The sequence below is a fragment of the Rattus norvegicus genome, chromosome 2 (genome assembly GCF_036323735.1).
Source record: "Rattus norvegicus strain BN/NHsdMcwi chromosome 2, GRCr8, whole genome shotgun sequence".
In the NCBI taxonomy this organism is placed as follows: Eukaryota; Metazoa; Chordata; class Mammalia; order Rodentia; family Muridae; genus Rattus; species Rattus norvegicus.
This window is the reverse complement of record NC_086020.1, coordinates 198584133-198609300: the sequence shown is the minus strand read 5'-3', so window position 1 is coordinate 198609300 and position 25168 is coordinate 198584133. Positions and strand designations below refer to the sequence as shown.

Below are 25168 nucleotides of genomic sequence, written 5' to 3'. Positions count from 1 at the left end.
TGCCCATATTGTTACTATTTAATATCAGAGTACAACTTCCTAATGAAAGATTACACAAAGCCATAATTCCTAAGCCATCAATGAACTACAATTGATTCTTTACCCTCAAGGACCAGTCAGGTTTCAGACAGTGCAAACCACATCTTAAACTGCTATTGAGACTGGCTGGTTACTCAAGACTTGGTGGGGCTGGAGAGATGGCTCAGCGGTTAAGAGCACTGACTGCTTCCTGAGTTCAATTCCCAGCAACCACATGGTGGTTCACAACCATCTGTAATGGGATCCGATGCCCTCCCTCTTCTGTGTGTCTGAAGACAGCTACAGTGTACTCATATAAATAAAATAAATCTTTAAAAAAAAGACTTGGTGATATGAAACCTTGAAAACCTGACATCAAGTCCCAACAGGTTTTTGTTAATTTAAAACAATTTTTAATTTTTAAAACGTGTGGATATTTTGTCTTCATGTCTATATACCACGTGTACGCCTGTGGTGTCTTGAGGCCAGAGAGTATCCGTGGAACTGGAGTAATGTATGTTAGTGAGCCGCCATGTGTGTGCTAAGAACCATACTCGGTCCTCTGGAAGAGCAGTAAGTGCTCTTAACCACTGGGCCATCTCTCCAGCAACAACTTAGTTTTCTATGTCAATGACATAGCCTTAGGCTCTTTACCTGTTAGGAATATTCTAAGGTTCAAATGGAATAACTGTTAATCTTAGTCATAGGAGAACAGCTCCAGAAGTTCATGGAGCATTCCAAAGTCCAAAAGAAACTACTTCTGAATTTTACAGTTCTCTTATACAGCTTAGGTATGTAATTCTCATTGCCATTTCAACTGAGATCAAAGCCAAGACCATTCCTTTTTCTTTGTTTTTATCCCCTAAGTTTTTTGCAGTCCTTAACTTCATAAAATGGGCACTTGCTCTTCCCAGACTTTCCATCAAGACACAAAGAGGTAGGGAGGCCCCCAGGAGTCTTTTGATGGTCAATGAGCAGTATCCTCATATAAAGGAAGCAATAGAGAGTATGTTTCCTTAAGAGACACTCGTAGGCTGGGCAGTGATGGTGCACACCTTTACTCCCCAATTTGAAAGGCAGATGTAGGCAGATCTCTGAGTTTAAGGCCAGCCTGGTCTACAGAGCTAGTTCCAGGACAGCCAGGACTACATAGAGAAACCCTTCCTCAAACAAACACACCACTCAAAGACTTATGGACTTAGTCGTATTAACATCTACTAACCACTGGGGGGAGCTGGACCAGTCTGAATTAATCTTCCAGTATCTAAGGCTAGAGATGTCTGTGTTACAGAGAACACCACAATAATTTTAGGATAGTCATGCTCACAGGAAAGGTATTAAGAGCATTAATTACTGTCATTTTTGCCTACCAACATAAGCATTTAAAATTACAATAAGATCACAGACTATTAACAAATATTTGTAAATTTTTTTTATTTCAGAATTGCTGTTATGTACAGACATCATAAAAAAACACACATACATATACTGGATATTTTCCACGACGTGGAGTTGGAAATAAAGTCTAAGAGCCATTAGAACTGAAACTGTCCCACAGAAGTTCGAGGATGGCCCCTCCTTAAATGTCCTTGATCACCTCCTCCAGTTCTTCCTTTGTGAACATGTGGAAATTCTGACCAGGCTGCACTGTGGCCAGCTGCGGAGAGACAGAAAGGGGTTAATAAGCTTGGCTGGGGTCCTTGCAGCTGTTTCTGAGGGTCTAAGGATCTGCTGTCTGAGGATATCCTTCACAGGCAAGCAGGGCCCTAAAATACCTGACTCAATAAAAAGTCTTATGGGCCAATTTTCCTATTTTAAGGTTACTCCACCATGTGACAGTCAAACTGACATCACTGTTGCTTTTTACTTCAATAAGCTCGCAAAGCAGCAGCAAAGCACACACACACACACACACACACACACACACACACACAGATTTCTGTATTTCATTTACATGAGGGCTCTGTCTGCACGCATCAGATCCCATTACAGGTGGTTGAGTTTACATGTGGGTGCTGGGAATTGAACTCAGGACCTCTAATATTCTTTTTTTTTTTTTTTGGTTCTTTTTTTTCGGAGCTGGGGACCGAACCCAGGGCCTTGCGCTTCCTAGGTAAGTGCTCTACCACTGAGCTAAATCCCCAGCCCCGACCTCTAATATTCTTAACCACTGAGCAATCTCTCCAGCCTCTAGGAGAATATTTAAAGTAGGACCCAGCCCTCAGGATGGTTCAGGAAGTGAAGACACCTGTTACCCGCCCCTGACTACATGAATCTGGACCTCAGATCCTGCTGTGGAAGGACCGAACTGAATCTTAATGAGTTTTTCTCTGCTCTCCACAAACATGCTGTGTTATGTCTGCCTGCCCTTATACACACCATACAGAGAAAATAAATGTGTACACACATACATACACACACACCCTGAATACAGAAATTGTACTTAGGATCCAACATGTACTAGGCAAGTACCCTCCTACTGAGCTATATTCCCAGCCTCAAAGAAATATATTTAAAGCATATTTATCAACTTCCAAAATGAACTTGTGTGACTATGAGTTACTTGTCCATCCTGTGTCACTATTTCCTCACTTAAATATCCAGAGTAGCAGTAAGGATTGAACATGAATCATGCAAAGTGCCTAGGATATCAGTAAGGAACAAATAATTGTTAGCTATCATTGTTGGGTATTTTCTCTACAGCTGTATCTGTGGCAACCTAACAACAACAACCAAAAAAAAAAAAAAAAAAAAACCAAAAAACCCCAAAACGACAAAAAACCCTGTAATTTAGGTTTAGGGAAGAATGAAGAGAATCCAGTAGCAGTACAATGGGAAAGCACTGAGTATCAGAAATAACCAGCAGCCGGCAGGCCAGATCAACACCAGTGTAAGCGCGCACACTCGCACAAACACATGCGTGTACACACACACACACACACACACACACCAGGTCAGATCAACACCAGCATAAGCACGCACACTCGCACAAACACATGCGTGTACACACACACACACACACACACACACACACACACACACACACACACACACACACCATCCCTGCACAGCACAAAATCTCATGTTTAGGAGCCACCCTGACAAACAGGCATTACTTTGACTTAACCAATTTTGGTACTTGTTTAATTAAAAAAAGATTTTTTTAAAATGTATGTGAATGTGTGTGGGCCTGCATGATTTTATGTGCACCCCATGTGTGTAGGAGCCTGGTGGCCAGAAGACAGTGTCAGACTGCCTGAGAGTGGAGTTACAGGCAGTTGTAAGCCATTACACAGCTCCTGGGAACAACCTGTTCTCTGCAATGGTCTTGCTCTTAACTGCTAAGCCATCTTTCCAGGTCTGTCTGCTTGTGTCTCTCTTTTTTTCTTTCATTTTGTTATTTTTAATCTTAAATTCTACACAGTGTACTTTGTATGTGTGAACATGTGTGTTCATATGTTTAGGTGCAGAGGGAGGCCAGAGCAGCCTGTTGTTCCTTGGGTGCTGTCTACCTTGTTTTGCCCAGATGTTTAACACTTGGGAACGCACCAAGTAGGCTAGAGTGTCTGTCGGTCTGTCTGTCTGTCAGGCCTCTGGGAACCACCTATCTCTACTTCCCAAACACTGGGATTACAAGCACACACAATCGGGCCTGGCATTTTTACATGGATTCTGAAAAATCAAACTCAGATCTCTCTAACTGTTTTACTAAGCTAGCTCCCAGCCTCACTCTACAGCATTTAAAAATAGGGTTACTTTGAAAGTTAGCAGACAAAATTATCACAATCTAGTCTACAATTATTATTCTTTTTAAGTAAGTAAATAAAATTTGGGGGCAGGCAGGTGAAGACATCTAATAAACTGGTCTGGGAAAAGATTAAAATAACTGCCTTCTTCACAAAGCCTGTCTAGTAGATTCTCCCAAAAGATATATCTAATTACACAAAATGCCAGAAGAATTTCAAAAATACTTTAGAAACCTGTATTAGGCAATGTGCTCTAGTCTCTGGAGCCTATGAGTTCTATTATAGGGAACCACACATACAAATAGCACTGCCACTTCTCTTAAGGTAGAGCTGTGCCTGAGCAGTGTCGGTGAGGACAGAGATGCGGCATGACAAATGAAATCAACACTACGAGGCTGTTTTGTGGGGTCACTCATGTCCCAGGGGTCATCCTCCAAAGGATTACAGGGAATAAAAACAGAATCTGGGCAAACCGAATAAGAAGATCCTTCAGAAGCAGGGGCAAATGACTACTAACAGGTTCTGAACCCTGTGCTGCCTTCAGGAAGTTACTCATCAGTTCGCAAGTAAAAATAATCCATATCGTTCGCATAATGATATGCATTTACATAATGAATAAGAATCCTTTCTATTTACTTCACTTTAGGTTCAAAAAACCTCCAGGAAGCAGATACACAGATGCTTTCTCTCGCTCATCAATAATCCATGTGTGGACTAGTTGCAGGTGCTAGAAAACCGGACTCCAGATAAAGCCCTCCTCCTATTCACTCACCGAGGGTCCTCGGTGCCAGAGGCTTCCAATGTCACCTACTGTTACAACAGGAACCCTGAGTGTTCAGAGAGTCAGAAAAGAAAGGATTTATGCGGTGTGTATTAACTGGACAGACCGTGACAAGGTAACCTGTAAGGACAGGTGGAACAGAAGATGAGGCGAAGAGGATCGGCTCACATCTCATGCAGTGTATACATTACAGCCATTTAAAGTACAGAGCCTCAGCTGCGGTGGAACACATCTATAAACTCAGTTACTAGGCTACTGAGTCCGGAGGTCAGTAACTTTGACTAGCCTGAGCTACACAGAATTTCAGGACAGTCTGGCCCACTTAACAAGATTCTATAAAAACAAAATAGCCAAACACAGTGGCACATGCCTTTAATCCTAGCATTTGGGAGGCAGAAGGAGGAGGATCTCTGAGCTCGAGACCAGCCTGGTCTAAAGCATGTCCAGAACAGTCAAGGCTACACAGAGAAACCTGGACTCGAAAAATCAACGAATAAACAAAACACCCAGGGCTTAAAATAAAATAGACCTGGAAACAAAGCTCAACCATACACCAGTCATTAAGCAGAGAAAGCGCTACACACCACAGTGGAGAAGAAACACCAACACGGTTCATATAAGGCAATAGAAACTAATTTGGTTACAAAGGGCCAAAGTCTTGTAGGTTCTGATATGAATGACAAGTGCGTGAGCTGGTGTTACCCACCAGGATTAGAAGTATTAGGAGAGGCTGGAGAGATGGCTCTGCTCTTCTAGAGATTTTGAGTTCAATTCCCAGCAACCACAACCATCTGTAATAGGATCTGATTCCTCTTCTACTGTGTCTGAAGACAGCTACAGTGTGCTCATATAAATAAATCTTTATATATACATATATATATGTATTAAGAGAAGAAATGGTTTTTCTGGGAAAAAAAATGGTTTTAATTTAGGACTGTCAAGCAGGAGTGACAATGTTAGATAGTCAAATGGTAGTTCTAGAGTTGGTCAGAAAGCCATGAGAAGCTGGAGTTACCACAGCCAGGAGCAGTCTCAAGAATTAAAAACCAGAAATAAATGGTAATGACTAAGAAATAAATAAGGAGAAAAAAAGATACTGAATACAGCTCTTGTTTGGAAAAACTCCTAACAATAGACATTAAAAAGCAGGCTCTAAGGAATCCCACCCACAGCAGTAAAATCTAAGAGGCACTGATATGACCAGGTGAACTTCAAAATTATGCCAATTAAGGCGCAAAGAAGCACACATTAAGCAACCACGCTTGTATGAAATTCTAGAATGCAAAACAAACCTACAGTTCTAAGAGTGGAGGTCAATACTGGGATGACTACAGTAAGGCTGGAGGGCACTCTGGAGAGGGGTTAAAAATGCTTCTATCTTCACCTCCGTGGCAGTTACAGCTGTCAAGCTCACTGATTGCATATCTAAGGGGGCTGATGCTACCTGTATAAACTATGCGTCAAAGACGATGTCTATAAAAAGACAGGACATACACTCAATGGAAAACTTTCTGTTGTTTTTGGAAACAGGGTCTTACTATATTCCTGGCCAACCTGGAATTTGCTACACAGACTGGACTGGACTGGACTGGACAGGAATTTTGGATCACTCTTCTTTGCCTCAGGTGCTGTCATTACAAGGCTGAGGTCATTTTTTCTTTAGCTCTCACACAGCTGACATTATGATGCCCATTTGAAGCTTTAAGTCTCAGGCCTCCTTTCCAAAGGCTCTCAGGGCTGAGGAGCCTGCAGTAAGAGCTCACTGCAGTGAAGAGGAAGGAGACTGTCACTCGGTAAGTCACTGAGTACACTGAGCCCAGACCAGGCAGACTCTACACTGACAGAACAAAGAACTATCCCTGTAGCCTCAGGCCTTCACTGTGAAACCAGGAGCTGACTTCTGCCTTCTGTTGAGGGGCCAAGAAGCTCCCATCCAGAACCAAGACCATCAGATCATCATTAGTTATTGGATCTCACATCTGAGAGACTAGCAAGAGGGAGAATCTTAAAATGTAAATTTTAAAACCACCAAGGATCCCCACAGCAGTAAAGAGACAACTAGTACAACTGGGAGAACTTCAAGATACACTGAGTCAAAATTAAGACAAAAGGCACACATACAACCTCCCTTCCATGCTAAATTAAAGCTCCTTCGTACTTCTGCTCAATGACAGCTGGCCCCTCACCTTCTGGTGGACTCCATTTCTAGTACCCAACTTCCCCTTTATGGCAGTCTGTGAAAGCAACAAAGTGGCCTCCAGCTAATCAGCTGCTCATCAGGGATCAGTTGACCACTCAACCCAACAAGCATCCCGGGGGGGCTGATGTGCTTTAGTTAACACACAATGTTGTGTTATTAATGCTGTGACTACAGCATCAGTCATAAGAGCCTGCTTTTTAAACTTTCTTTAAAGCAGAAATATTCATATATGTTATGTCTCCCAGGGTACCTGCTACTCTAGCCTGAGCTAATATTTAAGTGTAGTCCAGCAATCGTTTCCCTCATTCCTATCTCCCCTTTTCCTACCTGTAATGCTTTGTACCTCGATATTCCCACTCTCCTTAATTTCATACTTACACTGACCCACTCAGCAAATGACCCAACAATCTCTAGGCAAATACATCTTTTCCTATTTATTTCAAAACCCATGTGTGTACTCATCATTGTCTCCTTTTCTATCTACTGTTAACACCATAAATAACAACATCAGAATCCAACCCATGCCTTTCCAATTTTTATTATTTGCCACACCCCCATTCCACAAGCAAAGAGAGAAAAATCCTGTTTGACTTTGGAGAGAACCCAGGGCCTAGCACTAGGGAGCCCCCTACTGTTGAGCCCACCCAGTCCTTTGATCCTTTGCAATGCTATTGTTCTCCTCTCCTGGGGTATGCTCTGGCTCCCTCCTCCAGATAGCAGCTCCTCCAGGAAGCTTCCTCACACCCTCCTTAGGCCTGGGTTCACACGGAAGCTGTTCTTACTGCACTCACATCCCACCCACGCCCTCATCAGCAGCACTTAGGGACAGGATTTCCTATGCTCTTTCCCTGCATCTGGCAAACTGCCCACAACAAAACTGATCACATGTATTTTGTTTCTTTAGTGCTGTGTTTAATCAATCCTAAGAAAGACGCACACTCAGTCCTTTCCTTCATTCTTAAATGCACTGCACTCTGGCCCCCACCATCACCACTTCACGAGCACTGATTAGGATACAAATGCTATCAATGACCTAAAAACAGAGCAGGCAAAATATGTTTTCTTGATGCAATCAGTCTTTAGCAATGGGCATGAGGCAGGAAACAGTACCTCGATGTTAGTTGCGTTCAGCTTCTCCTCCATGACTTGCTTGAGGATGATGAGTGAAGACTTGATGGCCTCCTTCAGAGTCATAGACTTCAAAGAGAGAGGAGCTGTTAGTTGAACATGATCCCTTCTTTCAACCTTCCCTGCATCTCTCTGAAGAAACCACTTAGCTGATATTAATATACCTTACATCCTAATTTGTATAGAGTAATGTAAGCAAATATTCAACTATATGTTACTAAATATACTTAGAAGAAAAATGTCTTACTTTGAGTTACTAACTCAGAGTAAATCATCTTTGAGAAAGAGGAAAAGGCTGTACATCCCTAGTGTATGTGTATCTGAGTTCCTTGATTTAGAGGATAATATAACCTGGGAAACAGACTAATAATATCCAAGTGACCTAAATGATTCTGAAAATTCACCTTTCATTTTATTTACCTGCCTTAGGGTTCCTATTGCTGTGATAAACACCATGACCAAAAGCAACTTTGGAAGGAAAGGGTTTGTTTCATCTTAGAACTCTCAGGTCACACTCTGTCACTGAGGAAAGCAGAGGCTATGGAGGAGTGCTGCTGACTGGCTTGTTCCTCCTGGCTTGCTCCTCCTGGCTTGCTCAGCTTGCTCTCTTATATACCCAGAGCCACCTGCAGGGAGTAGACCCTCCCATACCAATCATTAATCAAAAAACACCCTACAGATTTGCCCTCAAGCTAATTTGATGAGGTATTCTCTCATCTCAAATTCCTCTTCCCATATGGCTCTACCTCGTGTCAAGCTGACTACACAGGCACATGCGGCACCAACTAACAATTTTCTCCACATATGAGATCTACATTATAAGCAAACTGCATTTCACTGTGGTTTGTTTTGCTGCACTTAGCAAATACTGCAGGTCTGTGGCAACCTTATACTGAACAAACTTACTGGTAACATTTCTAAAAGCATAGAATTATTCTGTGTCCCTATTATTTCAGATCAATTCTTACAATAGTGTCATCTGTTTGGCAACCATTTTTTCCTCTTTTGTTTCGGGTATGTGCAGATGCATCGGTAGTGGGGTTGCACGTGCACCTAGTGGAGGTCAGAGGACAACCTTGGATGTTACTCCTCAAATACCTTTTTGAAATGAATCTCTCTCTGGCCTGGAAGTCACCAAGTAGGCTAGGCTGCCTAGCAAGTCAGCTCTGGTGATCCACCTGTCTGCCTGTTTCTCCTTCCCAGCGCTGGGGTTAAAGGCCTGTACTACAACACCTGGCTGCCCCATCCATTTTTTAAGGATTTTTTTTAATGATGTCCGTCTTCGTGTGGGTATACACACGAGTGCAGATGCCCTCAGAGGCCAGAAAAAGCTGTCAGATTTCCTAGAACTGCAGTTACAGGTGGCTGTGAGTCACCTAACATGGGTGCTGAGAACAGGACTTCAGTCCTGTGAGAGCAGTGTGTGCTCTTAACCACTGAAGAATGTTTACAGCTCCCTGGCCTTATTAATATGGTTTCTGGGGATCATGCTTACAAGAGAAGCACTATGTAAGACAGACCCTGTAAACATGGCAAGTCACCTGTGATACTACTGCTGTAATTGCTTGAGTAATGCAAGCCACATTAGAAGTGTCAACCTTAACAACAAATGTAGATGTTCTCACTGCTGTACTGCCCATCTTTTGGGGGGATTTTTCTACATTCCCAAAATACAACAATACTGAAACGAGGTCAATTAGTAGCTGTAATAACCTGAGGATGCCAAAAGGAAGAGTCCCATGCCTCTCACTTTCAATCAAACACGGACAATGATAAAGTTTAGCACAGTTTATCAAGATTTGAGTGAGGCTGAAAGCTGGGCCTCTTGTGCCAAATAGTTAAACCAGCCTTGAAAAGGGAAAGAAAAAGATCTTTAAAAATAATAATAATAATAATTTTATTGGGCTGGAGAGATTGCTCAGTGGTTAAGAGCACTGACTGCTCTTCAAGAGGTCCTGAGTTCAATTCCCAGCAACCGCATGGGGCTCACAACCATCTGTGATGAGATCTGATGCCCTCTTCTAGTGTACAAGCATGTATATGTGTGTGTGTGTGTTTGGGAACACTGTGTACATAATAAATAAATCTTTAAAAAACAAAAGCCAAACAATTTTATTTTATTTATTATTTCTGGGTCATGGGACCCAGAAAAGGACCCAGACCACTTGCAGCTGGTGTTTCGACATTTGTGAGGACAGATTTAAGTATGCACTGGGATCTTTGATAGAACAGTAAGTACTTGACTGCAGAGCTATCTCTCTTGGCCCAACTGGAAAACCTCTGATGGAAATTGAAAGTGCTACTCTAGGAACAAGTGACTGTTAAGAAAGTAAAACAGTCTGGGTGTGGTGTTGTATCCCATTAATCCAACACACAGAAGGCAGAGGAAGGCAGATCTCTGCAGAGCTTGAAGCCATCCTGGATTACACAGCAAGTTCCAGGCCAGCCATAGTCACATAATAAAACCCTGTGTGTGTGTGGTGGTGGTGGTGGTGGTGGGGGCACGACAGGAAAGGGGAGGGGCGAGGAAGAGAAGGAGAGAAGAGAGGAGAGGACAGAGAGAGGGAAGAGAGGAGGAAGGAGAGGAGAGGAGAGAGGGAGGAGAGGGGAGGAGGGAAGGGGAGGAGTGGGGGAGAGGAAAAAGGAAAAAGGAAAAGCCCATTGAGATGGGCTGGAGAGCTGGCTTTGTGTAAGAGCATTTACTGCTCCTGCAGAAAACCTGGGTTCTATTCCTGGCACACATATGGTAGCTGAAAACCTTGCATAACTCTAGTTCTATGGGATATGACACCCTCTTCTGGCCTCCATGGACACTTCATGTACACAGTATACAGACTTACACAAGTAAAACACTGACATACACAAAATAAAAATCTTACAATTAAAAAAAGAAAGAAAGAAAACAGCTTTCTCAAGTACTGATATGGAGGAAGTTTTCATGACTCTGAACAAATCAAACAGCTTAACCCAAAGCATGACCCACAGCAAAGCCCTAACCTCTTTAAATCAACAAAAGCTGAAAGCCAGGAAGCTGCAGAAGCAAAGCTGGAGGACGGCACAGGTGGCTCATGTGGCTCAAAGAAAGGCCATCCTGTAACAGCAGTGACATTCAGGCTGCAATACCTTACTCCTAGCACCAGGGTTCTAGTGCCGGGGACAGAGCATACGACCCCACATATCTATGTGTGTAAGGGATCTTCCAGGGAGCTCCAGTCCCAGCTCTCCTGTTCCTTTTTATACTATGTAAGTTGGCTGACAAAGCACAGAAAAGCCTGAGCATCTGTCACATTTTGGGATGAAAATTCTGTGCACAGACACTATCAAACACCATCACAGGCTACAGCTAAAACCTTCACAGAAGCAACAGTTGATGGATGACATAGCCGCCCTTTAAGAAGCTGTCGCAGCTACCCAACCCTCAACAGCCACTAACACAACAGTAAGAAGCTCCACAGCAAAAGAATTACAATTTGCTAAAGGCTCATGGTTACTATAATTTTTAGTGATAAAAATTGTATTAAATTATGAAAATCTTTCAAAGACATAGCTATTACACACTGTGATTTAAATGAGCAATGCTCCCCACAGGTTTTGATATCTGAGTGCCTGGTCCCCCGCTGGTGGTACTATTTGGGGACATTTAGGAGGTGCAGCCTTGCTAGAGCAAATACTCACTGGGGGCAGGCTTTGAGAGCTTAAAGCCTCACCCTACTTCTAGTCTGTTTCTCTTCTTTGTGCTTGCACTGAAGATGTGAGCTCTCAACCTCCTGCTCCCTGCTGCCATGCATTCCCATGCTGATGGACTCTTATCCCTCTGGAGCCCAATAAATTCTTCCTTCTATAAATTGCCTTGGTCATGGTGTTCTACCACAGCGATGGAAAAATAACTAATACAGTCATATTAATAGTCACGGTATAATGTAACCTGACTTTTACATAGACTTAGTTATATGCCAAGCCTAAATTACCTCTTAAATATGCCTGTTAGGTACTGATATGAGCAGGCATCCCTATGTGACTGATCTGGGCGTGGCAGCCTTCAACTAAAGCCATGAATTACAAAACCCCAAATCTTCCTATTGTAGAAAGTCAGTACCAACTGCTCACTTGCTTCAATATCCACACTAGGAATTTCAACTGCTAAGTGAAGCTGTCAGGACAGAGGACAAACCTGTGCTATAGTCATAGCATGGCACATTATTCAGCAAAAATTAAAACAAAAAAACCTAACAGTACAACAAGAGAGTGGGGCCTGGTGGCACATGCCTTTAATCCCAGAGCTAGGGAAGCAGAGGTAAGAGGATATCAGTGAGTTCAAGACCAGCCTGCTCTAGTAAAACCAGGACACCTAGAACTACATAGAGAAGCCCTGCCTCAGAAACTAACAAAGCTGAGGGGTAAAGCACACTAGTGTGGAAAGGCCTGGCTTCCATTCCAGCATAGACTCACAACGACCGAAGTGACAAGCTATATTAACTTCACTGATAAAAAGGACAAGAACAGACACATCCATACTGGTAAATAATTGCAAATGAGCAGAAAGATTAATAAGCACTTTGGCAGAGAAACTGTGATCTTGTCTTGTTTTAGGTTGTGATTCCAATGTGACACAACTGTCAAAACTTAGAACAAAAAAACTCTTGCAGTCTATAGTTTTACTCGCACAGAAGTTAAACACTGACTATAAAAATGAGGAGAGCTGTGAGAATGGCTGATTACCTTGTGGTAAACTTCCTGCAAGGAGCTCTGGGCACCCTCTGACGCAGAACCAATTGCTCGAGCATCACACTGTACGAAGGTCCCAGATGGGTCCATGTGAAACCTGAAAGGATAACTGATGCTCACGAGGGCGTCTTACAACACCAACTTCACTAAAAGAAGCCTAAGCATTTCACCCTGTAGCCAGGATATGCCACTGAAACACTGAGGCACAGCCCTAAAGACTTTCTGTTTTTAAAAAATAGTTCTTTTAAAAGATTCTGACTAATGATATACATATCTGTGTACACATAGAAATGTTACAATAAAACCTATTTTGTGTGTTAAACAAAAAATTCAAATTTAATATTCAAATTTAAACAATTTTTTTTTGGGGGGGGGGGACCGAACCCAGGGCCTTGCGCTTCCTAGGTAAGTGCTCTACCACTGAGCTAAATCCCCAGCCCCTAAACAATATTTTTTAAAAAGAAGAAAAGGTTACTAAAATCATTAACTTCCTTGAGACCTTGGGTGAGAGAATGGCACAGTACACATAACCATAACACTTATGTACACCTAAGTGCACACTTGTGTACGTCAACAGGACAATGACCACATTATTTACTATGCCCATCAATCTATCTGTGATACATCAACGTGAGAATGGGGACCAGATGCTAACAGCAATAAGGTAGCTTCTAATTCTTCAAAGAATCAGCACTGGTTCTATAGAGGTTTCTTCATGGATCCCCAAAGTTGGAAAAAACAGCACAGAAACACTAGCTCAGAAACACTAGCTCAGAAGCCCTACTTTTCATCAGTTAATGCTTCTTTCCTTTTATTTTTTATCTCATTCATTTATTGGTTGGTTGTGTTTTGAGACAAGGTTTCTCTTTGTAGCCCTGGCTGGCCTGGAACTCACATAGATCTATCTGCCTGCCCCTGACACCCAAGTTTCTTTCCTTTTAAAACAAACTAAACAGGGTTGGGGATTTAGCTCAGTGGTAGAGCGCTTGCCTAGCAAGCGCAAGGCCCTGGGTTCCGTCCCCAGCTACGAAGGAAAAAAAAAACCCTAAACAGAGTAGCTCAGATTAGCCACTATGTAGCCAAAGACGACCTTAAACTTACACTACTGCCCACACCTTCAGAGTATGAGGCATCTAAGGCCTGTTGCACCACACTGGTTTTATGTGGAAGCAGGATGAAACCTAGGACTCCATGTATACTGGGCAAGTACCCTACCAAATGAGCTGCATCTAATCCTTTCCAGCTCCCCAGTAAACTTCCAAGTTGATTTAAACTACTAGACCTCAGTTCAAATTACAATAATCACCACTACCACCCCCCCCCCAAAGCAGGGGTGGGAAATGGTACTTACAGTTGGGGCCCTTTCTCATCAACTCCTCCAAACAACAATGCTACTCCAAAGGGACGAGACTAGAACCAAAAAGAATTAATTTAGAAGAGGCTACAAATATTGAGAGTCCTGTACAGAAATGTGTGCAGAGGACAAATGTTCTCAGTCCTACAGAACAGTTACAGCGGGCTCAACATAAGCATCAGCACTAACTCACCATAGCACCTGGATCTGCATCTTCTTCTCCGAACTGCAAAGCCAGATTGGACACAGCCTGGGTCACACTCTCAACTGTCATTGTCTCATTATAGGTGAACCAGTGGTTCTAGAAAAAGGGCAAAGAATGAGTCTGCTTCCTTAAGGAGAAAACTCACACTGACCATCACCTCATGCCTTTTCTGTTTGGGACAGGGTCTTGCTGTGTATCTGATCCAGAACTTACAAACCTCCCACCTCATTCTCCCAAGAGCTAAGACAGATCACCTACCCAGATCAACATGTTGTTCTTGATTAACACTAGCCACTGGGTGCTTGGGGTTATATCAGAAGAGGAACAGCTCTGACTTCCAAATACTAAGCCATATACTCATGATCCCTGCCCTCAGGAGGATGGTGAATTTAAGGCCAATCTGAGCTGGTTGCAGAAAGACCATGTCTCAAGGGGAACAGGGAAAAATGAAGGGAAGGAGGACAGAGGGAGAGGGTGCGCACAAGTGCACACAGATAAGCTTTGGAAATAAGGATGACCTAGAGGCTGCTACCCTTGCAAAATAGTAACCCTAAAAACACAGCAGCAAGTTTAGTCTTTTCACAAAGTCAATGTAAATAACCAAGTGTCAATTTTCTTTAAATATTCACCTTCCCTTGATTAAGTGTTTATATAAATTATTCTAAATATAAAGGACAAACTTGGAAATATGTGTAAAAACTTCTACCTTGTGATTAGCTGTTTCCCTTATTAGCCTATTACAAAGTGCAGATATCCAAGGATTTAATGGTTTTTGTTATTTTAAAAAAAACAAAAACAAAAACAAAAAACAGGGGTTGGGGATTTAGCTCAGTGGTAGAGCACTTGCCTAGCAAGCGCAAGGCCCTGGGTTCGGTCCCCAGCTCCGGAAAAAAAATAAAATAAAATAAAAAACAGTGTTCCTAATCAGTACCTGTCACCTGGTACAAATCATTGCTTATCAGATGAGAACAATTTCATAAGCCTGACAGAAAAGGCAGCTGCCAGGGTATCCTTTCCTAGGACTACATCCCGCTATGAGGGTCCCACAGATAGTCAATCAGGGAATACACTGCATGCTTTATGTAGGGTAAGGCTAGAAGCAAGAGGCTATAGGCTCTACTGACTACAGCGTGCTTTAAGTTGCAATGGCTGGAGTGCTAAATCCTAAGTCCCGAGGGTTTTAGCAGGGGAATGGACCCAACACTCCCAAGAGCCAAGTCTACTATCAGCACAGACACCTGCAGTGTAGCCCTGGTAGCTCTGTCATCACTGAACAAGGAGTGCATGCACCACAATGAAAAGCAGAGAAGATGCTGACTTTACCTGTGTCTCCACTCTGGCTTTATCAATTAAAGTTTTAGCATCAGCAATTAGCCCACTCATGGCACAACCTGCAATAGAAAAGAACAGTTACCAGCCAAACCCTCCAGAACTTTTCATCCACATCCATGAAGTAAATACTCTCTCTACTCCTGGTCTACTCTGATGTGGACACAGATGTTCACCAATGTATTCATGATGATAATAAACCTTCTAAAACTAAAACTGTGAGTGGGCCAGAAGAAAAGTTCCTTCTCTTAAGCTGTCAGATATCTGGTCACAGTGTAGAGAAAGTAACTAATACTCATGACCTCTGAACCCAGACAAAACTCCTTCACATCCTTACTGAGCCACCTTGTGCACCACCACAGATAAGCCCTCAGTTCCTGGAAGACAAGTGCCATGACTCCCTCTCTAGGTCCATGGTGTCTAGCAGTGTTTTCTCTGATGAATGAAGTGACACTGACCTCCAAAAGACAGCGGACCTGAGATACAGCAGACAACACTCCAATTGTAAGATCCATTTCTCTAGCTGTGAGAGGGAATACTAAGCTCCCAGTTACCATGGCACTGAGTTCTTATGGCTTTTGAGCAATTACTTACTTAGCAAATTTTGTAGGAACTGGGTTGAGTTGGTAAGATAAGCAAATTTGGACAGCTAACTACAACACAAAGCTGTAACTGGAAAAGTATGTATCTTTTAATGCTACATTGTCATAAAGACAAGAGAAAGGGCAAAGAGGGCCAGGAGGAGAGCAGTTAAGCCTCCCATAGGAACAGATTGGTCTAGTCAAAGTGCATAGGGCTCCTCTTACACTCTGAACCTTACACACTCCAAAATCTTTGAGAATTACTTTTTTCTCAGTGGACATGACAATTCTCTACACTATTTTGGCTCCAGTTAGCTTTCTACCAGGGGAACTAGCCAAAGAGCCAATATTTATGTATTTAAAGATCATATTTGCCAAAGGTTGGGTTACAGTTCAGTGGTAGAGTGCTTGCCTAGCATGTGAGAGGATCTTGGGTTCAACCCCAAGCACTACAAAATGAAATCCACAAGAAGACTTTCTGGTAGTTAAGATAACTGAGTCCTGAGACTGCTTCCCACTGCCTAGACCTATGTACACTGGCCTCCTGCCTTGAACATAGTAGCAAATAAAAAGAGAAGCCATTTACTGTGTGAACCTCTCTTGGATCACCGAAGATTAATTAACCCGCACCAGACCTACAGTAGCGTCCACTTATTACTTACCTATATGAGCATCAATCTCTACGATTTTCTCAATGCTGCTAGGCTCCATTAGTGGCGAGGTAATTCTCTTCTCCACAGCTAGACATACACCCTCTGATGTCTGGATGCCAATGGCCGTAGAACCAAGCTAAAACAAAACAAAACAAAACAAAACAAAACAAAACAAAACAAAACAAAAACTGTGGTTATCACACACAGCTCAGAGAAATCCATAAACAGAAACTCGTTATCCATGCCTTGGATGCAGGAAGAACAGAGCATGCCTAATAAACACTGCACACTGTTCCCTTGAACATCAAAGGCTATAAATGCCTTTTTTTTAATATTTATTTTTTATATTTATTTTATATTTATTTTTTTATGTCTATAGCCCTGTACTTGTGCTTACCTCGAATGAGCAAGGTTTGGTCCCCAGTATCAAAAACGGGGTGGGATATCCAATAAAGTCAGAACACATCTGAAAAATTATGTTAACACTAGTACTGGGAGGAAGAATTCTAAAGTTCTAATTATAGGTTTTTGTTTGTTTTCTTTTGGAACTGATGGCTTTTTCCTCTACCATCTATATTAGTCTGTCCAATAGGTTATGCTCCCCAAACCCATGTCATCCCTGGAAAAGAAAAGAGGAAAAGGAGTAGGAATTGAATATACCACCATCCTCACTGACCACAGGGAAATAATACTAACTTAATCCTAAGTCACTAGCAGTCCACAGTGTAGAAAAGTCACCTCTTCACCCCCATGCCACCTACACACCTCATCCCTATGTACTCAACTGTCTGCAAAATGAAGACAAACCAGGTAACTCCATAGAGAAAATGGTGCCTACCACATAATAAACACCTGTTCCTACTACGTGCCCCCACCGCTCAATCTCTTTGTTGAGAAATGGTCTCATCATATAACTCTAGCCAGGCTGAAACTTTCTTTTTTTCTTTTGTGAAAGAGGCCCTGGCTAACCTGGAACTCCTTCTGTACACCAGGCTGGCCTCAAACTCATAGAGATCCATCTGCCTCTCTGCCTCCCCAGTGCTGGGATTAAAGGCGTGGGCCAGCTCAGCGGAAGTTTTCTATGTAGACCAGGTTTGTTTCTGCCTCCTAAGGTATGAGCAACATCTAGCATCCTTAGTCTCTTGCTCTGAATATACTGTTTATTGATATACTGATGGGAAAAGTGTTATTTTTACTTTATTTCTCTCAAGAACTGGTACTCTCTGTATTGCCTTTAATTAAAAACCAAATGAGCGGGGTTGGGGATTTAGCTCAGTGGTAGAGCGCTTGCCTAGGAAACGCAAGGTCCTGGGTTTGGTCCTCAGCTCCACAAAAAAAAAAAAAAAAATGAGCGTCTCATAATCTAATGCTATCTCTCGCCTCTAACTTTATTACTCACTACTAATTGGTTAAACCCTTAGGTACAACTCACCACAACAAACATTACTAGCAGCAACACTAGCGCCCGCCCTTCCTGAAGCTGTCTCCTGTGGAGTGCACTCTCCTTCTGCCTCTCCAGATTTACCCACTAGTAATACAGTCTCCTAAGACCATGCTTTAGCCTCTGGATTCCTACTCTATCTACTTATTTCTATACAACAATAACCCACCAACTGTGAACATGGATTAAACCTGCTATTGTAAACAACAACAAAAAAAAAGACCCGCAGAATTCCATAAACTTTTTAAAAGTTTTAATTCATTTTAGTTATGTTACTCTGTGTGTATGTTCCCTTGTGTGAAGACGCCTGCAAAGGTTAGAAGATGTCAGATCCTGAGGCCTAGAATTACAGGAGTTGTGAGCCACCCAACATGAGTTATGGGAACTGAACTCTGGAAGAGCAGCAACAACTCTTAACCGCTGAGCCATTTTTCCAGTCCCTCCATGAATCCACACAAAAAAGCACATTTAACCTGTTTTTAGACTGAATGTGGTCAAAATATTCCTCATTTTTTAAATGTATTTTATGTATTTGAACACTGTCTGCATGCACACCTGCTAGAAGAGGGCATCAGATCCCACTACAGTCGTGAGCCACCGTGTGGTTCAAACTCAGGACCCCTGAAAGAGCAGCCACTGCTCTTAACCGCTGAGCCATCTCTCCAGCTCCAGTCAAAATATTTCTGACAAAATACCCGACATGAAGCACCTTAAAGAAGGAAGGGTTTATTTTGGCTCACAGACACAGCCCCCCTCAGGGGGAAGGCATGGTGTCAGGAATGGGAGGATGCTGGCCACACTGCACACCATCAGGAAGGACCACGAGTGTCAGTGCTCAGCAAGCTTTCCCTTTTATGAAGTACAAGAACAAAGCCCACAGACTGCTGCTGCCCTCAGTCAAGGTAGGCCTTCCAACTACAGTCCACAATTAACTGGAGACTTACCTCCTCAGTGATTCTAGATCCTGCTAAGTTGACAATCAATATTAACGAGTACATCATGTTTCATGCATATATATTACTCTCAAATGCTGACAGAATGGCTCAACCATGAATGAATAGTTCTACTAAAATAACTGCCAATTAATTCTACAAAACTTGTTATGTGTAAGCTACTTGAGAGGTTGCATTGACGATTTCCAGTCCTCTAGGCAATTGTGGGTAGGAAGAGAACAGATATGCAAAAATCTATTCCATAATGAAAAATGTGTAGATGATGCCTAGCAATGCCTGTGTTCTAAGCATATGGTGATAAAGGACTTGAGAGTGGGGCTGGGGAGGTGGCTCAGGGTCAGGGCATCTGCTGTTCTCGCAGAGGACCTGGATTCTCGTAGCAGCACCTGCATGCTGGATGGCACATAACCATATACAATGACCACGCCAAGGGCCCCACTGTCCTCTTTGTCTCCGAAGGCACTACACACGTGGTGCAAACATAATGTGAGGAAAACAACCATACACATTAAAAAAAAAGTAATCTTTTTTTTTGTCATAAACCAAATACTTTATTATTTGAGAAAGAGGAGGCCAAATTACAAAACCTTCATACTTAAGACCATGCCAAAGACTTCTGAGGACTTCCACGACTGTTAGATTCAACCATGTAAAACCGTCATCTTGGCTGATAAAACTCGGGCTAAACTTGGCAATTTCATGTAGCTCGACTGCATATAAACTGACTGAGGATTAAGCTTTTGACTCGAGTATATTCCTAGTCCCATGTCTGTTTATATTACACACAGATGTCCCGGCGACAAACAGGTTCCTGTGCTAAACTGCAAAGCATTTCTCTCTGGGCATGCAGGCCAAGGCAACCCGGCGCTGGCACAGCAGGTCCCAGCTGGTCCTGCATCCCCAAAAAAGTAATCTTTTTTTTTTTTTTTGGTTCTTTTTTTCGGAGCTGGGGACCAAACCCAGGGCCTTGCGCTTCCTAGGCAAGTGCTCTACCACTGAGCTAAATCCCCAACCCCCCAAAAAAGTAATCTTAAAAAAAAGAAGTTTAAAGTGCTGCCTCTGGGGAGTTGAAATTAGACGGTAAAGCCTCAGGGACTCTGTTCTTATTACATTAATCTTTGATTCTAAAACTACAAACACATGTGATTGCCCTAAAAATTAAAAGAAAGAAAAAACCTAAGACCGTTGCCCAAAAAGTTAAATCTAAGACTTACATATTATCTAACTGCCATATTTTTTAAATTTGGGCACAGACTGGACCTAGGGCTTCTCTTTTGCTGGGCAAACACTCTACTTCTGTGCTACATCCACAGCTACACACTTGTAATTGTTTACTGAGGATCTTGAACCCTCAACTGAACAAGACAGAAACAATTCACATCTACGTTTAATTTTTTTCTACTAAAGCGACTCTCAAATGGAGACTCTCTTTCGAGCTACCAACATTCAACAAAACCTGCAGGCGTTTTGCTTGTATGGAAGGGTAAGTGCTACTGGCACCTGAAGGGTAGTGGCCTACACCAGAAGCCCCACAGTTCAAAAATGTACAAAACCTGCTTTCACAACACAAAAACACTGTCAGTCTACTCAATTTGGATTCTAATTTTCAAAAATTCCAACTGTTATAATACAAGTAGTAGTTGGTTAAAGGAATGTGAGAATATTTTCTAAAAGAATGGCTAAAACACACTTTCTACAAATGTCCTTTTATCAATATGCAAGGCTGTTATGAAATTTCCAAAACTATACTACTGGCTACTTACCTTGATGGCCTCAATGGCATATTCCACTTGAAATAATCTTCCTTCAGGAGAAAAAGTGTTCACACCCCTGAAATTAAAAACAATAAAAATTGTATTAGAAACTATCAGAAGTATACAGCAAGTCTTCCAGTCTTTTGATGTACCAACTGTTTGCAGGCCCTCAAATCTACCCAACCCCCAAACCTGACCAAAGTTTTGCCAAACTGAACAAAAGAAAGCAGATGACCTGAATCAATCTGGATGAATTCTCAGCCAACCTACCAATTCCTTTGATAAATGTGTGCCTCCCAAACTATCAGGCCATTTCCAAGAAAATGGCTTCCTTCCCCTTCCCATATGTGCATTTGATGTTACTATTTTTTGTAAGAGTCAGTTAAATGTACATTTTTCTCCTATTTGTATGAGATAGTATTATTACATTAACAGCATACTGAGAGCCACAGTTACTAAAGCCTATACAGTTATGCCAGACTACTCTACTAACTGAATCAATGCTCCTCTCGTTTGCACTAGTACTGTGTTGCTGATCCCTGCAGAGACAAACTCACTATTAGCTACAGAAGCTTTCAGCACACAATTACAATTTAAAAAATGTTTCTGGATAAATGAATATAAATACCTGTAATCCTTAGTTCATGAACTCTAAACCTCACAACAGTATGCATATACCACTGTTTTCAAATTTTGTTTAACCAAAACTTTCTTCAAAAGAGATTGTATGTGTGAGAGATATCAAATAAATAGTTCAAAGTTACTTAGCAAAACAGAAGCAGAATCAGTTCAAGAAAGCCTATGTAGACAAAGCTTTCAACTATTCTACTTCACAGTCTGAGAATTATTCTCACCATCCAGTTCCTCATGCCCTCCTCAACCAACAGATCACTAAAGCCATCCAGAAGGAAGTTCAAGGTTCTAAAGCACAGCTGACAAACTCAGTGAAAGGAAAACTGCGGTCAGAAAATCTCAGATTGAGCTGGGGACCAGTTCAGTTGTAGAGCTCTGGCTCTTGCCCACTGCATATAAGCCCCAGGTTACACATACACACACACCACGCACACACGCACTAAAACTGACCCATCCTGAGATTGAGAACCAGGTTTATCACTAGCTTTGAGGAAAAATAAGAAATTGTCCTTGCCTTTATGACAATTTAAGTAAACTACAGAAAAGTGAAAGAACCCTATAAACTTATGTGACTAATTTTTTTGTACCCTGATTTGGAAGTACCATCCTAGTAAGCTCTGTCTTCATCCTCCCAAATTTCATTGCTTACTTGAGATGTTGCATAGAAACTAAAACCAGTCATTCTAAATTTCTAGTTCCAGTTTGCCTTTTACCTAATTAATCTAAATTTGAAACAATTCCTCTTGAATAGCCCAATTACAACCATCATTCAACATTTTCCAGTCTTAAACAGTACCTTTTAAATCTAGTCACTCTGTAAAATCAACTCACCTATACCATTCCCATTATTTTAAGACACCCACAGCTTCTGAGTTCCTCCATAACAGAATGTTCTGAATGATGACTCACTTCTCCCTGCCATCTCCTTTATCCTACCACATGCTAAGTCATACTAACTCATATGCTCCTCCTCCATGGTACCATCACTTCCATCCCTACGGCCTCGTTACCCTTTACCTAACTATTGTAAAAGCCTCTTAAAGGAAGCCAACTTGTTCTTCCAATCAATTAATCTTTATAAAAACAAGTGTGATGAGGTAACTTCTTAAAAGGAAACACTAGAGTCTGACACAGTGGCTCATGAGTGTTAACTCCAGAACTCAGAACAATCAATCAGGCAGAAAGGATCCTCACAAATTCAAGGCCAGACTGGGTGGGCCAGTTAGCTCTAGGTCACCCTGGGCTATAGAGATACCCTGTCTTTTTAAGAAGAAAGAAAAAAAAAAGGAAAAAAAAAAAGACCAAAAAAAGAGAGCTAGTGAGCTGGGAGAGCAGTTAAGAGCACTAGGGGCTCTTCAGAAGAAGATGCTGGTTTGATTCCCAGCACTTACATAGTGGCGAAAACCCACCTGTTATTCCGGCTCTAAGAGATCCAACACCCTCTGGCCTCAAAGGACACCAGGCATGTACATGGACGTCTCCCCAACCCCCAAAAAAGGCCAAAAAGAAAAAGAAAACTGATGGCACACAGTTGCCTACAGAGTGAGATCCAAATTCTTAACAGTCTATCCGAGCTGTCAGTATCCTGGTTTTTCCATAGCACCTACTAGTCCCATTATATGCATCATACAAATGTGGTAGTCAGCCTGGACGTTTTTCAAATGTGTGTTATGTCTTTCCACTGGTCCTCCTTTGTTCTTCCTTTACTATCTGTTGGGTCTCGTGGTCTTGGTTTACTAAAAATCCTACTTGCTCTGGGCCTATCTGAATTATCAGCCTCTTTGTGAAGTTTTCCCCAACCTCCAACGATGAATGCAACCTCTCATCAGAACATCCAGTTGCTGGCCTAAGATTCCTCTAGTAACATCAATACACTTCTGTCTCGTATTAGTTACACAAGCAAACAGGAGAGCAGGAATCTTGGTTCTGCTCACTGCTGTAAAACCAGCTCCCTAAACAATGCTCCTTGTACTGAGCGAAAGATCAAGAACATTGGATAAATAGAGGCCTGAACTTTAGTCTTGGCAGATACAAAAGAAAAAAAATCCACAAAGCAACTAATACATATAAATAAATGGGCAAAGCTCAATAAAGCCCTTCGGGTGAGGATCACGATTTTCTCAAAATTTTATCACCTAAAGATGACTCCCTTCAATGCTCTGGAAGCCAAGTGTTAACGACCATTTTACTTGACAACAGGAAATAGTTTTAAAACTTCAACTGTATTTTCTGAGTCAGCAAAAGGTTAAAAAATGGCATTCCAGGTGCCACAATTTTGACAGCCTCGATATATACTTGCCAAGAAAAGTGATTTCTCATACCACCTGGAAAAAAAAAAAGTCTGCCTTCCCTAACTTTTAAAGGAACTCAGCGGCTTGCAAAACTACTCAAAACAGAAACTGAAAGTTACAGTATCCACAGCATTTATGACAGTTATTAGTTAGCATTTTCAAGACTTGATTTTTAGGTTGTTTTTTTTAAATAAACACAACCACAAAGCTTTGCCTTTACAAAACATTTAGCCTTCAACACAACACAAAAATTAACTTGCTCTCAATTTTTCCCCCTCTTTGGTCAAATGGGATCAGCATATTAAAACTCTTCTGAGAACTACTATACATTCTAGTTCCTATAAAACCAGACTTCAGGCAATGTATCAGATAATAGCTGTAACTGCCTTCGCGCTTTAAAAAAAGACTAAAATGTACAGCATAGCACGGATTCCTACAAACTCATTCAATAGTCTCTGGTAGCTTTCTATTCGAGGAAACTCATTTCATTATTCTTTTAAGCAGTCATACTTAGGCTGAAAAGACGAACACAAGGCTGGTGAGTCCCTAATCTACTTCAGGTTAAAGGTTGGAGTCCGGACCCCTCTCCGCCGCCTGCCTCAAGCAGCCCCAGCTTCTCGCTTCCGTGCGGAGTCAAAAGTAGCGGTGATTCAGCGGTAGCACAAGTGCAACGGGTCCGCTCCAGTCTAGCTTGGGCAATCTCGCCGGGCGCCTCGGGAGCCAGATTCCCCGGGTCCCGCCAGACTTAGGTTACCCGGGTGCCCCATGACACTGCAGAACCCAGGCCGCGGCCCGGGCCCAGGCCCGCCCACCCAAATCTCGACCCTGCTGCTTCTCGCTGTACGAACCTGTCGTACTCGGACCGAGTGAGGAACATGGCGAGGACAGGAGGAGGCGGCAGTGGCTACGCGGAGTTCCCAAAGGCCACACGACTGAAAGCAGCACCCTACTCAACCACACCGCCACAGCACCAAGGATCCTGCGGCCCTCTGCGCGTGCGCACGCGACCTTTTTAGCCCGCCCTCCCGTGTCTCCGTTCTATTGGCTGATAGATATTTTCGCTGCAATGATTGGGCTGACAAGCTTCCTCACCTGGATTAACTGGGAGGGCGGAATTAGAATGCACTTCCGCTTCCCGGCACCCTTGGTTGCTACGGGCGCTGGGACTTGAGGCAACTGGTGGGAGTGAACCTCGCAGAGGTGTGCGCTCGTCGCGTTTTGAACTGCTGCAAGACTGGGACTGGTAGTTGGTTGTAGGGATCGTGACGTAAGTCTCGCCGACTCGCGTGATTGCAGCCGAGGGACACCAGTCTCTTACTCCGCGTTCACTTGCCCAACTCTTCGCTGTCTTCCCGGCTCTGTGGCAACCGGAACCA

General features: G+C 42.5%; 1 protein-coding gene across 2 annotated transcripts; it reads right to left on the bottom strand.

Annotated features, from left to right (window-relative positions):
* Positions 1 to 1433: 1433 nt before the first annotated feature.
* On the bottom strand, positions 1434 to 24799 carry Psma5 (proteasome 20S subunit alpha 5). Of its 2 annotated transcripts, NM_017282.2 has the most exons (9): positions 24641 to 24796; positions 20878 to 20944; positions 16730 to 16856; positions 15481 to 15548; positions 14146 to 14253; positions 13950 to 14008; positions 12593 to 12695; positions 7856 to 7942; positions 1434 to 1675 (listed from the first exon to the last, which is right to left on the bottom strand). In NM_017282.2, the coding sequence occupies exons 1-9, from the start codon at positions 24667 to 24669 to the stop codon at positions 1598 to 1600; spliced, it is 726 nt and encodes a 241-aa protein (NP_058978.2). In that variant the 5' UTR covers positions 24670 to 24796; the 3' UTR covers positions 1434 to 1597. The 2 variants fall into 2 exon arrangements, with proteins under 2 accessions (NP_058978.2, XP_063137749.1); XM_063281679.1 differs by having other exon boundaries at positions 1647 to 7942; positions 24641 to 24799.
* Positions 24800 to 25168: the final 369 nt, after the last annotated feature.